The following is a 13533-nucleotide window of genomic DNA, read 5'->3' as shown; positions in this document are numbered from 1 at the left end:
AAAGACAGATAGCACTGCCACCACCCGTTAAGCAGGGAGATGCAGGCAGGGGAGACAATGACTGGGATTAAAATCCATCAACGAATAAAGCAACAGGACTGTAGGGACCTCACTGGAATGAGTGTTCATCCCTTCTTCGTCTGCAGAGCCCAGTTTAGACTCTGCGCTGAGGCAACTGCAGTTACCTCAGCATGGCTAAGACTAGCCCATGACAAACCAGAATGGGCTCTGTAGTTTTCCAAAACAGAGTTCTGTCCCCCCGCTCTCTCTGAGCCTCAGCCCCTTCCATAAGGAAATACATGATTAAATGCTCTCCCCAGGCAACAGCCAGCCTTATAGAATGACTGCAGTGGGTTGTGACAATGTCAGTGTGCCAACAAAGAGCAAGTGATGAGAAAATACTTTCCCATCCTGAAGGAGTAGTTTGAGATTTCAGGTATTTTCCTATCTTGCATCAGAATTAAAAAAAATAAATATCCAAGACTTCATCTAATGTTTTTAATTGATACAACTTAAATATTTTATTTTGACCTTTTAAAACATTTCAGTTTCAATCTTTTTGAAAAGTATTTTCTGTAATTGGCATATATTTCAAAGTGAAGAATTTGCCTCAAAGGGTGGCATCAGGGAAAGAAATTAATTTAGGCTGCAAAACACCAGAAACAGTGTATTTTTGAACTTAAAAAAGCTCTCTTCCCAAAACCTCACTGAACTGAATTATTTCCTGAGATCAGCCCTGACCCTGGCCTTAATGTTTGCGGATGCATTGGTCTGAAACAAAACAGTATTTTCTGACACAAGAAAGTCCACATCCAAACAAATAATTTCTTTATCTTCCTTCCCCACACTGAGTGGTTTATGTTCTGAAAATATCCAGTGCATCCCTCCATGCTCCCACCCAAGAAACCTTCTAGAGCAGAAAGCACGGTCTTTTAAGTGCAGGAATCTTCACTGGCAGGTTAATATTACTAATTTTAGTGTGAGAATATTCCACGCACGTGGCTCCAGGGTGGAGGACGTACTTCTTCCTTCCTAAACGAGTCTGCTGAGTGAAGTAGTCATAGCGCTCTGATTTTTTCCACATGTAGTAATACTCCACACATTCTCCCACTGACCGGGTACGGACCTGAGAAGAAACATCATAGTCAGAAAGCCATGCATCCAGATGCATCTCATGGAGCAAGGACTATTCTCCCATTTAATCAGCACAGAAAATTAAGTGCATTACAGTGATTTATATCGCTATGGACACAGCTACACCGCAGCACGGAAGCACATACTGAGATTTCCAAGGTGGTAATCGGCCAGAGAAAGAAATCCCCACAGTGCACAACTGTTCTTGCAGACCCCAGTGTGGGTTCACACACGGTACATTTGTGCAGGACTTTCCTGCACTTCCAGTAGCACACTTAACATCAAGAGAGCAAACCTGCATCCATTTTCACTGGCCAGCATCAACATGCCCACAATTAATCAGCAGTAGAACTGGACTCTCTGGTTCTGCCAACTCCCAGCACAGCAGCATATGTCCTGGGGCCCAGCTCTCCCTACAACAGCATCTTTCGTTCTAAAGGACCCCAGGGGACTTTACAAAACATCCACATGCTCAACTCACTCATTCACAGAAGTACTGCAAGGGCTGAGAGTTTGGAAAGAACTTTTGAGACTCCAGAAAGGGCTAATCAGTAATTAACTGACATCACTCATGCAGGTCAGTGTTGTTTGTGACTTCTCCCACCTGGAAAATAAGGTAGAGCAGGGCAGTGAACAGCCCATCACCTGCCAGAATGAGTCAACACAAAGCCTGGGATCGGAACTCGGCAGTCCTGAACTTCTTGCATTAGCCGAGGCTCAAAACATACCTCTGGTGCAAATGCACATGCCTCCTTCCCTTTGTCTTAGTGGGAAGCAGGGGTGAGCGTCCTTACCTTGTTTGCCTGGATAAGATGAAAGTTTTTCCCATGGACCCTGAAGCCATGTTCAAAATTTCTACATTCTTCCTCACTCCAGGCACAAAGCTCATCTATAGCAGAAAGAAAGAGGAACTGGAGATTGTACTGGGCTTGCATGGCAAGGTTTTGGTAGCAGTGGGGGTTGTGGGGTAGTTTCTGTGAGAAGTTGCTAGAAGTTTTGCTACACAGTTCCCCTGTCTGATAGAGCCAGTGCCAGCCAGCTCCAAGACGGACCCACTGCTGGGCAAGGCCGAGCCCATCAGCAACAGTGGTAGCGCCTCTGTGATAAGAAGGAGAAAAAATCAGCACGCAGCATTTGCAGCCAGAGAGAGGAGTGAGAATATGTGAAAACAACCCTGCAGACACCAAAGTCAGTGAAGAAGGAGGGGGAGGAGGTACTCCAGGTGCCTGAGTAGAGACTCCCCAGCAGCCCGTGGTGAAGACCATGGTGAGGCAGGCTGTCCCCCTGCAGTCCATGGAGCTCTGTGGTGGAGCAGATCTCCACCTGCAGCCCAGGGAGGACCCCATGCCAGAGCAGGGGGATGCCCAAAGGAGGCTGTGACCCTGTGCGATGCCCATGCTGGAGCAGGCTCCTGGCAGGACCTGTGGACCCATGGAGAGAGGAGCCCACACTGGAGCAGGTTTGCTGGCAGGACTTGTGACCCCGCAGGGGACCCACGCTGGAGCAGTCTGTTCCTGAAGGACTGCACCCTGTGGAAAGGACCCAGGCTGGAGCAGTTCGTGAAGAACTGCAACCTGTGGGAAGGACTCACATTGGACAAGTTCGTGGAGAACTCTCTCCTGTGGGAGAGACCCCATGCTGGAGCAGAGGAAGAGTGTGAGTCCTTCCCTTGAGTTATATTTTTCCCCTTCTCGTTATATTTTTCTGTTCCCTGTCCAGCTGAGGAGAGGGAGTGATAGAGCAGCTTTGGTGGGCACCTGGCATCTAGCCAAGGTCAACCCACCACAGAGATGTAACTCTTTCTAGATTCCATACATGTTCTTTGATGTTTGGGGTAGAACCCAAATATGGGAGCTTCTCACCTCTGATAACCTTCACATTGAACCGTAACCTTCGCAGTGCCTCTTCTGCATTGAAGTTGCATTTAACCAGTTCATACAAAGCCTAGGAAACAGGAGAAAATTACTGCTCAGGTACATGCTGTCAACACACCACAAACTGCTCATGACTCACATTTGTTTTGTAAAACTTATTTTTCCCATGAGCCACTTTGCCACTAACCCCATCAGCACTAACATCAGCATAGATTATTCCACTTCTCAAGGCACTGGATTACAAACTCTGGGTCTGAAAAGATGCAGTTTGACCAGCAGCTCTGCAGACTACAGGTGTCTGTGTTCCTGCAGACTTACTGTGAGAATCTAACCTGGCTATGCTTAGAGGAAACAACTGCTCTGAAGTTTCTTAGCCAAATATTTGATCTTCTGCTGGCTTCAAAGAAGAATTAGACAATGCTATAGAGGACAGATCCAAAAGGATGTTCCTGCTGCAAGCTCTGGGATACTGGGAGAATACAGTCAAAACAGTACCCATTCTCTACTTGCCCAGTCTGTTGCATGCTTTCCAGAAACATCTGTTACTGGGTTGGAAGAAAAGTGCTAAGCTAGACAGGCCTGTGGTCCGATCCACTACAGCCTTTTCCAGTCGTCCCAACAGGAGGGTGAACAGCCTCACTTATGCATGAAATAGGAGCAGAGGATCACAGGAGTTAGGTCTCATTCTCTTTTAAGTGGGTCTCTCATTCAGGATCTCTCTAGGAAATGTTGCACTATTACGCCAGCAGCATTAGAGTATCTGTGGGCTGCAAGAAGCCCTCATGCTTACCTGTTCATTGTCCTTCACCATCTCTCCTTCTGGCAGGCTGCTGCTAGACAGCTCATCCCACCGCCGCTTCACTGCACGGTATAGGAACTCTTCAACCTCTCTCTCAGGGAGTATGTTTGGGTCCCAAAGCAGCTGATCTTCATTCTCATAGGCTAACAGAAAAAGTACTGAAATAAGCTAATCAAACAGAGCATTCTGCCGCTTTTGAGAAATGGTCCACATGTACATGCACGGGAGAGACAGGAGGAGAGAGGAAATCTTTACTTGGTACTCCAACCTGGCCCTAGAGATGACAACCACCTGTGTGAAGGTACTGCATTTTCCTTTCTGATTTTGGAGGCAGATAAGCTTAATACTCTTTATACCCCTTTTAGAGGTCTAAGCATAGGCTTGGCTTGCTTCCGCTTCTTCAGAAGGGTTGGTTGACAAGGTTTTTGTTACCACATTCTCAAAGATTGTTGCTTTGATTCATTAATCCTGGCAACTAAAAAACCCTAGGTTCTAAGGTGTCTTTTCCAGCACACGCTAAACAAAAGGAGTGGGAGGCGAAGGCAGCTTTGAGCTACAACCCTGGCCTGGGCTCAAGACTCTCTCCCTGTCCTAGACACAAACTAAACAGCTACAAGGCTGTCCCTCCCCTGTGATAGCTTGTAATGCTCCTCCATGAGCTGCTCCACCCGCACAGAATAGCAGGAGCACACTACATCATTAAGTGATTCTTGCCCTTTTCAGCTTTCAAGGCTCTTAGTCCATGAGAACATGGCACACAACAATGCAGCGAGATGTTTAAGTAAAATAACAGCACAGAGGAAAGCAAGAGGAAAGACTCTGTAATAATAATAAAAAAAAAAAAACAGAAATACTGAGATTTTTCTATTCTGATAAAAAACATTAGCACCCTCTGTACCTAGCTTTGTTTCTACAGACAAAGGAACCAACTGTTCTGCCCTGTAGAATCACTAAGATCAGGTCCGAGGCACTACAGAAAGAGCATAAAAGTCCCCCATTGGAGTCTACTATCAGTTTCCTTTCATTTCACACTGATGCAAACATACAGGTTACGGAAAACATGCACAAAATCTGCGGTCTTCAATACAGAACACTGAGAGCACTAATAAAGTAACAGTGAGAAGTTCTGAGAACTATGTTGGGTAAATCTGAAATAGTACCTGCAAAACTGGTAACTTTTATCTCCTTTAATTTGCCCAGAGTCTGATAAGATAAAAGAACTAGAGAAGAAGCAAGTAATTTCTAAAGACCTGGTTTTCTGTTAGCTATCTTGCTCAGAAACTCAACAAGCTGGTGCTAGTTTTGCACTAGTTATTAGACGCAATCTGCAAATCAAGGCACCTCCATCTACTCTGCAGACTTCCTATCAAATTGGAAACTGATCAGCTCCAGGGAGTACTGAATGAAAATAACTCTGGCTTCTTAAGCAAGACATCAGAGAAAAATAAATTAGAATATCTCCAGAAGGGTATTCCTTCTCTTTGGCTACAGCTGAGACGCCATCCTCCAAACCTGTCACACCAACCCAGTTTTCACTGCGCTTCTTATCTTCTGTAGCTGTATTACTAGCCCTATTCAAACAGGCTAGTTTAAAGCTAGCTCAGTGGTAGCTGAAAATTTTGGTGTCAACACTGAGAGGTGCCAAGCCTACAGACACAGAGCAGAACTGGTGAACCAGGGCCCCATCAGATGTCCAGGCCAGCAGCTCTATATTCAAACAAGATACATAAAGCAGGTTGCCTTACCTTTTTCACCGTGCCTGTTTAAGTGGAGGATGGGAACAGTGGCTTGGTACTGAGGTCCAACCATGATCTCCTGAAATAGCACCACAGAGAAGTGGGTAAGTTGAAATGGAAAATGCTCCAGGTAGGCACTGAGGCGTACTTCATGATTTAGGGACTACAACACCATGAGACCGATTTATCTATCGGTAGTTCCCGCTGTCACTATTACTGCTAGGGAACCCTGACTATTTTATAGGGCAACTAAAAAGATTTACTACCAACCAGATGATACTTCGGGGACCGTAGGCATTTACATAGTTTTAATGTTAAAGATATACGGCAAACAGCTAAGGCTGGAGATAAAGAAATGCAGAAGCTCTCCTGCAACCTTCACAACCACGATGAATTTGGAAGTCTGCTCCTCTCTTTCACGTGACCATTCCCCCTCAGTAAATCCTGCTGGGAATATTGCACAGCATTTCACCTTTATAGGGCTACAGGCTGCAGTTTTAATTTACCAAGACATGACAGCATTTTCCGTATCTGACGTAGAAAATAATTTCAGATACAGATTTCCAGATTGTATTAAAAAACCTCTTATAACCCATATCTGCCACTACCTTCCACAAAATGTCAGGTGCTGAGCAAAAGAAAATAAAAGAAAGAAAATTTGTTGAGGAAATATCACAGCCCTTCAGTGTTGTGCTTTCCTCAGGCACACTCTATTAGCTCCCATTCCCAATGCACTCAGATCATTTACCTTCTTACACTCGTTGGATGGGATAGAATCCTCCTCTGAATCCTCAGCCATAGAGGAAGGGCATGGAGATGAACAGGGCTCTTTGTCTTCATCAGCAAGGAAGTTGTTTGCTTTGAGGCAAAGGAAAAGATCTGTAGTTATGATTTTTTTCCCTGTTGCTCTATGTTCCCTCTCCTTCCCATCATTTTCCATCCTAAAGTTACTTTCAGCATGGTCCTCAGTGACAACTTACCCATATTTTAATTTTCTCCTTTTAAATAAAAGGATTAGCACACTCACCACATGAGTGGTGCTGACCAATCTGGGGAGCTCAGACTGCTTCCTTTTTGCAGGCTAGCAGAAGAAATAAGATCACTTTATGCTGAGTCTCTCTCATGCACTTTGGCTTCCTGCATATTCTGATATTTAGGAACGGCCACAATATATCACATCACAAGTACTACTGAATTTATTCACTCCCAGAAATGTCAGATCAGGTACTGATTTTTCAGATTGCAATTACAGCAGGTAGCAAAACAATTCTCACTTTCTCAATGTTATGAGTTACAGCTAAAGAGAATTCTCCCCTCATCCCACTGCTCATCTATGCTTTATCATGTCTTAATGCTCGGTAACACCATTGTCACTCAGGTTTATTTGCAACCCTCAGAAGGAAAGTGGAAAAACTGTCAGGAAACTAAGTGACAAAATAAAGAACACTCTTGCCCTATCCTGCACATCAAATCTAAGTAAAAAACAATTACTTAGAAATTAGTGACACATACAGCCAGGCTGGTTCGGGAATAGGTCCGATGCATCGTGGGATGTGACGGATGGAGTCAGATCATCAGCTGAAGACTGTGTCTCCTCCTCTTCTTCCCCTGAAAGCAAATCCTTCGCTATTTGTTCCTTTTAACAACAACAAGAAAGTGAAAAATATTTTTAAATTAAAAAAAAAAAGCAAGGGGGGGGGGGGGGTGAGGCCTAGAGTAAAGCATTACTTTCTGGCCAAAGGTGGCCACATCCACAGATCTCCTTACCCTCCCATAGCCGCTCCAAAGACAGATTCCCTCTCACACACCCCACCACCCCTCGATTATCTCTCCTAGAAGCGCTTCTATAAGTGCCAGGAGTGGTTTCCTATGGAGGCCAGAAAGAGAATGAGCAAGTGGCCCTTCCTGTAGAGTTCCACCCAGAGCAAATATCTCAAAGATCCTGGAAGGAAAAAAAAAGCTTTCTACAGACTTTAGCTAGAATAGGTAGAGCCATAGCTTCAGCTGGGAAGATACAAACCTTCCCTTACTCTGCAGAGATCCACATCTATGAGTAAAGACTTATAACCCAAGTTCCATGAAGAGTTTTTACAGTGTTCTTTTTAAAATAGTTGTCGTTTCTCCAGTCTCCTCTAAACTCTTTAAATTCGATTTCTGCACCTGGTTTTCCTCACTGGGACACCAGAACTAGGCAGGCCTCTTCCCCCAGCCTTAGTCAAACCCCACCTGAAAAGAGCCACTAGACGTCTCAAGTGCAGTAACCTACAGCACAGGCTAACAGCATACACCCAAGCAAAGAGCTGCTCTTACCTTATCCAGAGTCATATCTGGGAGATTTGGAGTAATGTCATTGCTCTCACTGTCCTGCTCCGAGATGGGATCGGATGCCTCATAGCCATAAAGTGCAAGCAGCTCCTCAAATGGCATTTCACTGCTCTGAGCGAGAGGAGGACAAAGCTTCATCAGGAATGGAACAATCACCGAGTACAACACCAGCTGTAGTGAACACAGAGACATGCAGAGGCAGTCAAGGCAGCTCTGCACTTCTGGGGGCTCTGAACTGCCTTGGGTAACACTGCATAATGAAGGAAGTCTATGAGGACCCACCATAACTTGTTCTTCTCAAAGGTATAGAGAAGCCAGGAACTTTCACCCCGGAGCAATACAGTCAAGGGCATTTTTAAAATATACTTATTTTTTATACTAGATTTCATGCTGGCCAAGAGATGCCAGACAGCAGAACTGTATATATACTGAGGAAAATCCCTATATTAGCCTTGTGCCTGAGCTGAAGAGACAGTCTGTGTCACCAAGAATACACTTCGTGTTCCACCGAGGCCTCTGTGGGACCACCCACAGGAGGACCACATCGTCTCATCTTTGTAGTTCCTCCACTGTGAAATGGACTTACATCCAATAGTTGACGGCTCTTCAGCAAGGTGAGCGGACTGCCTCGTCAGAGTGGCTACTTGGCAGAGGAAGACTCCGAAATTTACTACTGTCACCTGTTGTCAAAATCATTCCTTCCTATACAAATGCAAACCTAAGACTCATTGATGGGTGGACCTAAACATAGCGCGCTGGCAGCTGAGCTAGCAACTCAGAGTTTCACATAAAGATCTTTGGTACCAGTACAAGCAAACAAGAAAGTCCAGCAGGTAATTTCCTTTGCCCTCCCTTGCTGCCTTTACCTGAGAGGCACTGAAACTCTTCTCCAGCTCTTCTAAAGATTTCTGCTTCTCCCGAGTATCATCATCTTCTTCCCTTTCTTCCCGTACACCATAGTTCTGTGAAAGGATCTCTGCTAGGTTCAGTCGATGATCAGCTGAGCCCATTGACACAACTGCAGGGATTAGAAGAAGTTGGGATACTAGCACCACCCTGGACCAATTCTTCAGATGCAACAAAGCTTGGGATGAGGATGACCCTCTCTTGTATGTGCAGCCATGATAAGCCAGAGAAAGAGAGTAGGTAGAAAGGAGTGAGAGGGGCTGGGGAACACAACTGAAAGAAGTCACTCTGTAAGCGCTAAATTGTAAAGTCTGGTTCTCTGCACTTTCAAGGCCCACAACTGACTGAAAGATGAATCTGAAGTTTTCTGAGTATTTATGTGTCTCTCCTGACTTGATTCGCTAACGTCATAACATGTGAATGCACACTGCAGCCCTTCCTTTGCCCAAGGCATTTTTAGGATAATTACCCCTTTTTGCAAGAATGGGCAAATGGACACTTGCAGGAGCTTTGGCATCTTTAAGACTTTCCTCCTCTGTCAAATGGCACGGGAATCAAACAACAGGTTTGGACAATGTTGGAAGGAGAAGGGAACAGACAGGTGGATCACAGGAGCCTTTGTTTCCTCTGGAAACCAGACCAACAAACAGAAGCATACTTAAACTGTGGCTACCTGCTGCACTCTGAAGGCCAGGCTCTCCAGGACATAGACTGTGGGCTGGATATGGCACCACCCTCGGACTCTGCCTGCCAACCGAGGCCTTCAAGAAAAGAGAAAAGTAGGGCTGAGACATCTCTTCTTAAAAATGTAACACGCCTCCAGCCACTTAACCCCACCAGCAAATGCAGTTAATTTAATTTCAAAGAAAAAGTTAACAAAAACCACACAGGCTAGCCTTAGAAACTGTGCCGTGCAAAAAGAGCTCTTCAAGTGTATTTAGCAGCTCTTCCAGGCCCCCGCTCCTCCAGATTCATCACCTTCCCCTCAGTCTCTAACTGCATATGGCGGTGTTTCCATTTTATCTTTTTTGTCTTCAGCACTCCACTATTTATCCTCTCACCAGTTTAAGACCTCAGATCCTTATGGCTTACATTTACACATAAAGAAAGGATTTTGACCCTAAGCCATTATTGTAAATACACACATCATGCTTGTTTGAACACAGCATTTTTACCAACTGACCCACTCTTTGGAGAAGCAATTTGAAGCAGCCGCTGGCTTCTCCCTAATGCCTCACCACATCCAGAAGGCTCAGAGGGATGAGCAAAGAAATTTAGAGCTAAGCAGGCAGTGAAGGAGTCTGGTAGGACTGCGAGTGGCACAGGCGAGGTGGGAGAGGGTGAGACAGGTAGACACCGAGAACAGGCACCTGCTTTCTGGCATTCAGTGCTCAGTCAGAAGTTCAGGCAGCAGTATGGGCTGAGGCCTGGAAAACAACCCAGAACATCTGCTGCTCCTTGGGCTGCTGTACATGGAAATGCTGTTCATCAAGTTCAGCCTAGGTAGGGAGCAAGCAGGTAATTAACCAATGCCTTTGGGTGACTGAGAGCATCCGACTGCGGAAGAAAATCATAGTGTCAGTCCCCCAGTCACCAATGACATCTTTTTATGATCCTCAGCCATTAATAATCTCAGCTCTGCACCATCACACCTCACTCAGTGGGAGCCAGGACATCTACAATACTTCAGTATGAGGCTCTTATGACTTATTTAAGAAAGCATAGTACAGCTTCACATCAAAATTCATCCTCTAACCACAGAGCAAAGTATACACCAAAAAAGCCACCCCAGACTTTGGGTTCTGAGTTAGTGCCTTCAGGTATTAACATATATATTGCAAATTTCATAACAACTAGAGAGGCAGCTATTTTCTAGTATAATTACCACTAAGATAACAGTTGGCCTGGAAAGCAGCAGAAGATACTGCCATATGAGAGAAGGACCAACAGGGAGGAAGGGAAAGGATCTGTGAAGCAGCTGTGGAATTCTTGCTCCTTCCTCTATCAGGACTGGTGAAAAGAGGATGCCTCTAGTCCAACCGGAGCACACACTGCGCACTACAATTCACCATCCCCGAGTATCTTATTAGCAGCAAGATAACCCCACTGGAGACCACTTTGTCTGGCTGCAGGCAGAGCCCAGTGACTGTGCGTACTAGAAGAAAAGGGAGGAGTTTATGGGATAATGAAAGGAGAAGGGGACAGAAAGGATTCGGACAGCCTCCATTTTGAGGATGGTCATACCGGGAAATGGCTTCGTAACTTGGGAAAGTGTCAATGCCCCTTTGTTGGGCCTTGCTGGAATGTGACCAAGTACAAAACCCTCTTGGATAAATCCTCCCAAGCAAACAACCCCAGTTTCATGAAAAGGATAAGGGTGAGGTGTACACTTACTCCCTCTAGTCTTGAGTGATCTGCTGAACTCTCCTTCCTGAGACAATGATCTATATATTAATTGTGCCTCCTTTGCATGGGGATCAATAAGGAGCTGCATGCAAAGGATTTTGAAAACAAAGACCAAAACTGTTTAGCAGTGGATGGGCTAGCTTGAAAAGATGTGAAGAATACTTCAGGAATGACGAGATCTTATATTAATGATCAGGTGCTGAAATTAAGAGTAATAGTACAACAGGATGACAATTCAGTAACTAAGCATGAGTTTATTTCCCCAAAGCAGTAACATAGTATTAGAGCAAGTGGGAACTGCTGTGAGCTGGATTTGCCATAAAATAACTAGCACTGCTGTGTTTGGGCTGAGAAAAGAAGCAGCAAGTGACAGACAAAGCAAATGGCCCATTCCACACCCAAAGTTAAACATGTGTGAAACCAAATGATCCCTCAGATTATTTACAAATCCAGAAGACCACAGAAACAAGAGTCAAAGCCAAAGGAGTAGGGAAGAAAGGCAGGTCTGGCTTAAATATGTAAATGATGACAGAGAGAATATTTCTGATTACACTGATTGCCGATGCCACATGATGTGGAGGTTTTTTGTTTGAAGGGTGAGGTAGCTGTACTCTGACACTTCAAATCCAAATGTCACAGAGGTGGCAGAAAATGCAATAGCATTACATGTGTCAGAAAGACAATAGCAACACCAAGGCACCACCAGTTATCTCCAGAGCAAGAATGGTTCTTGGCCAAGGTGCAGATGCTCCTGTTGCAGATGACACTTTTGGTCACCATGAAAGGTCACAGTGGAGAACTCCATTTCTTGTGACAGCGCAGCGTGATGCTGGAAAACGGCTCCTACATTCACGGGCCATTTAATCACAGGAGGGAAAATTCCTTTAATCTCACTTTAAGTTTCCCAGCAGCTGCTCTCCTTCCACTAATCTCTGCTTCTCAGGCATGAGAATAACTTTCCTCTCAAAAGTTACACAGAGTTGACCAATTACTCACTCCCATGTTTGTAATTCTGGATGACTCCAGTGCTCCCTCCTTATATTCTGGACTCACATTTTTGAGCACATGGAACAAAGCAACAGCCACGTTTTAGAAAATGTAGGCAGAGGACGAGCCTGAGCTTTTTGCATTGACAAAGCTGTTTTCTAATGCAAGGCAGATTGTTTGTCCAGAGAACTACCGGAGAAAACCCTTCAGGCTGAAACCACTCTTGCAAGAAAGTGAGGAAAAAGAGGGAAGGTTTCCCTTTCCAGTGTTACTACTTTAATAACTAACATGGTTTCCTGTGCTAGTTTAACACATATTTCAGACTCAGCAAGAGAAGCGTTCCTTGCTCCTTCTCCTTGTCCGAACTACTTGACATGGATCCATTTTCTACAAACTCCAGCTGTAGCCAGAGGGAAGTGGTATGGATGGAAATGGATTCATCCTGTAAGCTATGGACCTGAAAGAGCAAAAAATGAACAGAGGACGGGACACACTGGTAATCTCCTGAATTGCTCAGGAAAATCAGTGCCTAAATCACATGCCGTTGCAATGTCACAGCAGAGGTACTCCGCAGTTCATACCTCTTCTGTGAGATGGTGACAGCTCCCATATTCACCAAGACTGGTGAGACCTATGGCAACATGGTGCAGCGTGCCAGGGCAGCACTTCAGTGTGTCATGTCAGCCCAACAACGTGCCAAAGTAACGCTTCAGCACAGACAAATGCAGCACCCTTGGTACTCCACCACAGGCATCAGCAAGGACCAAACCATTTGGGATAGGTTGGCAGGCAGGCCACATGGCACCTTCCTCGTGCAAAATGCTGAAATAACCCTGAAAGCAAAGCCCGGCCATCAAACAGAAGTCATCTCGGCCAGCCACTCTCGTCGCAGGATCTGACAACACTGCTAGCCGAGACAACCTCGACATCTTCCCAGCATCCTTTTCCCACATCGTGGTCACCACAAGGATCTCATGATGGAAACGAAGCGCAGATGTGCCATGACAACCGTTATGGCAGGATGGGGATGTTTCAAGGGCGGGTCAAGCCCCAGTAGGCATCCCCAGCCATAAGTATCATGGAGGGATGGCAGTAACGTTTTGGCACGATGCACCAAGATAAACATGGCATCCCAATGGGAGAGGCAGCAGGGGTGTCCTGCAGAGCATAAGCCCCCCTCACCTGCCTGCTCCCTCGGCAGGGCGGTTCTCCTGGTCCCAGCCACCAGCCACCCGTTCCCGCCACCTTCCCCAGCCCTCTGCCATTCCCGCTTTCCCAACTTCCGTGCTCTCCCGCTGCTCAGGCCCGGTCACTTATCTCCAGCCTTTGCGAGCCCCTTTCCAGCAGCTCCGCACGTCTCTGACCC

General features: G+C 45.7%; 1 protein-coding gene across 1 annotated transcript in view; it reads right to left on the bottom strand.

The window, feature by feature from the left end:
- Nucleotides 1-8878, bottom strand: part of MIER2 (mesoderm induction early response 1, family member 2) — a 10350-nt gene extending 1472 nt beyond the window's left edge. Inside the window, exons 1-9 of the mRNA XM_010296760.1 lie at nt 8735-8878; nt 7854-7979; nt 7056-7179; nt 6292-6401; nt 5553-5622; nt 3799-3950; nt 2997-3078; nt 1929-2023; nt 1022-1126 (exon numbers count right to left, since the gene is read on the bottom strand). Of these exons, the coding sequence (XP_010295062.1) occupies nt 1022-1126; nt 1929-2023; nt 2997-3078; nt 3799-3950; nt 5553-5622; nt 6292-6401; nt 7056-7179; nt 7854-7979; nt 8735-8878 (1008 nt within the window). The remainder of the gene's footprint in view (nt 1-1021; nt 1127-1928; nt 2024-2996; nt 3079-3798; nt 3951-5552; nt 5623-6291; nt 6402-7055; nt 7180-7853; nt 7980-8734) is intronic.
- Nucleotides 8879-13533: the final 4655 nt, after the last annotated feature.

The sequence above is a fragment of the Phaethon lepturus genome, unplaced genomic scaffold, assembly GCF_000687285.1.
Source record: "Phaethon lepturus isolate BGI_N335 unplaced genomic scaffold, ASM68728v1 scaffold13521, whole genome shotgun sequence".
NCBI lineage: Eukaryota > Metazoa > Chordata > Aves > Phaethontiformes > Phaethontidae > Phaethon > Phaethon lepturus.
Note: the sequence above shows the minus strand (reverse complement) of the source record. Positions and strands in the feature narration are given on the sequence as shown.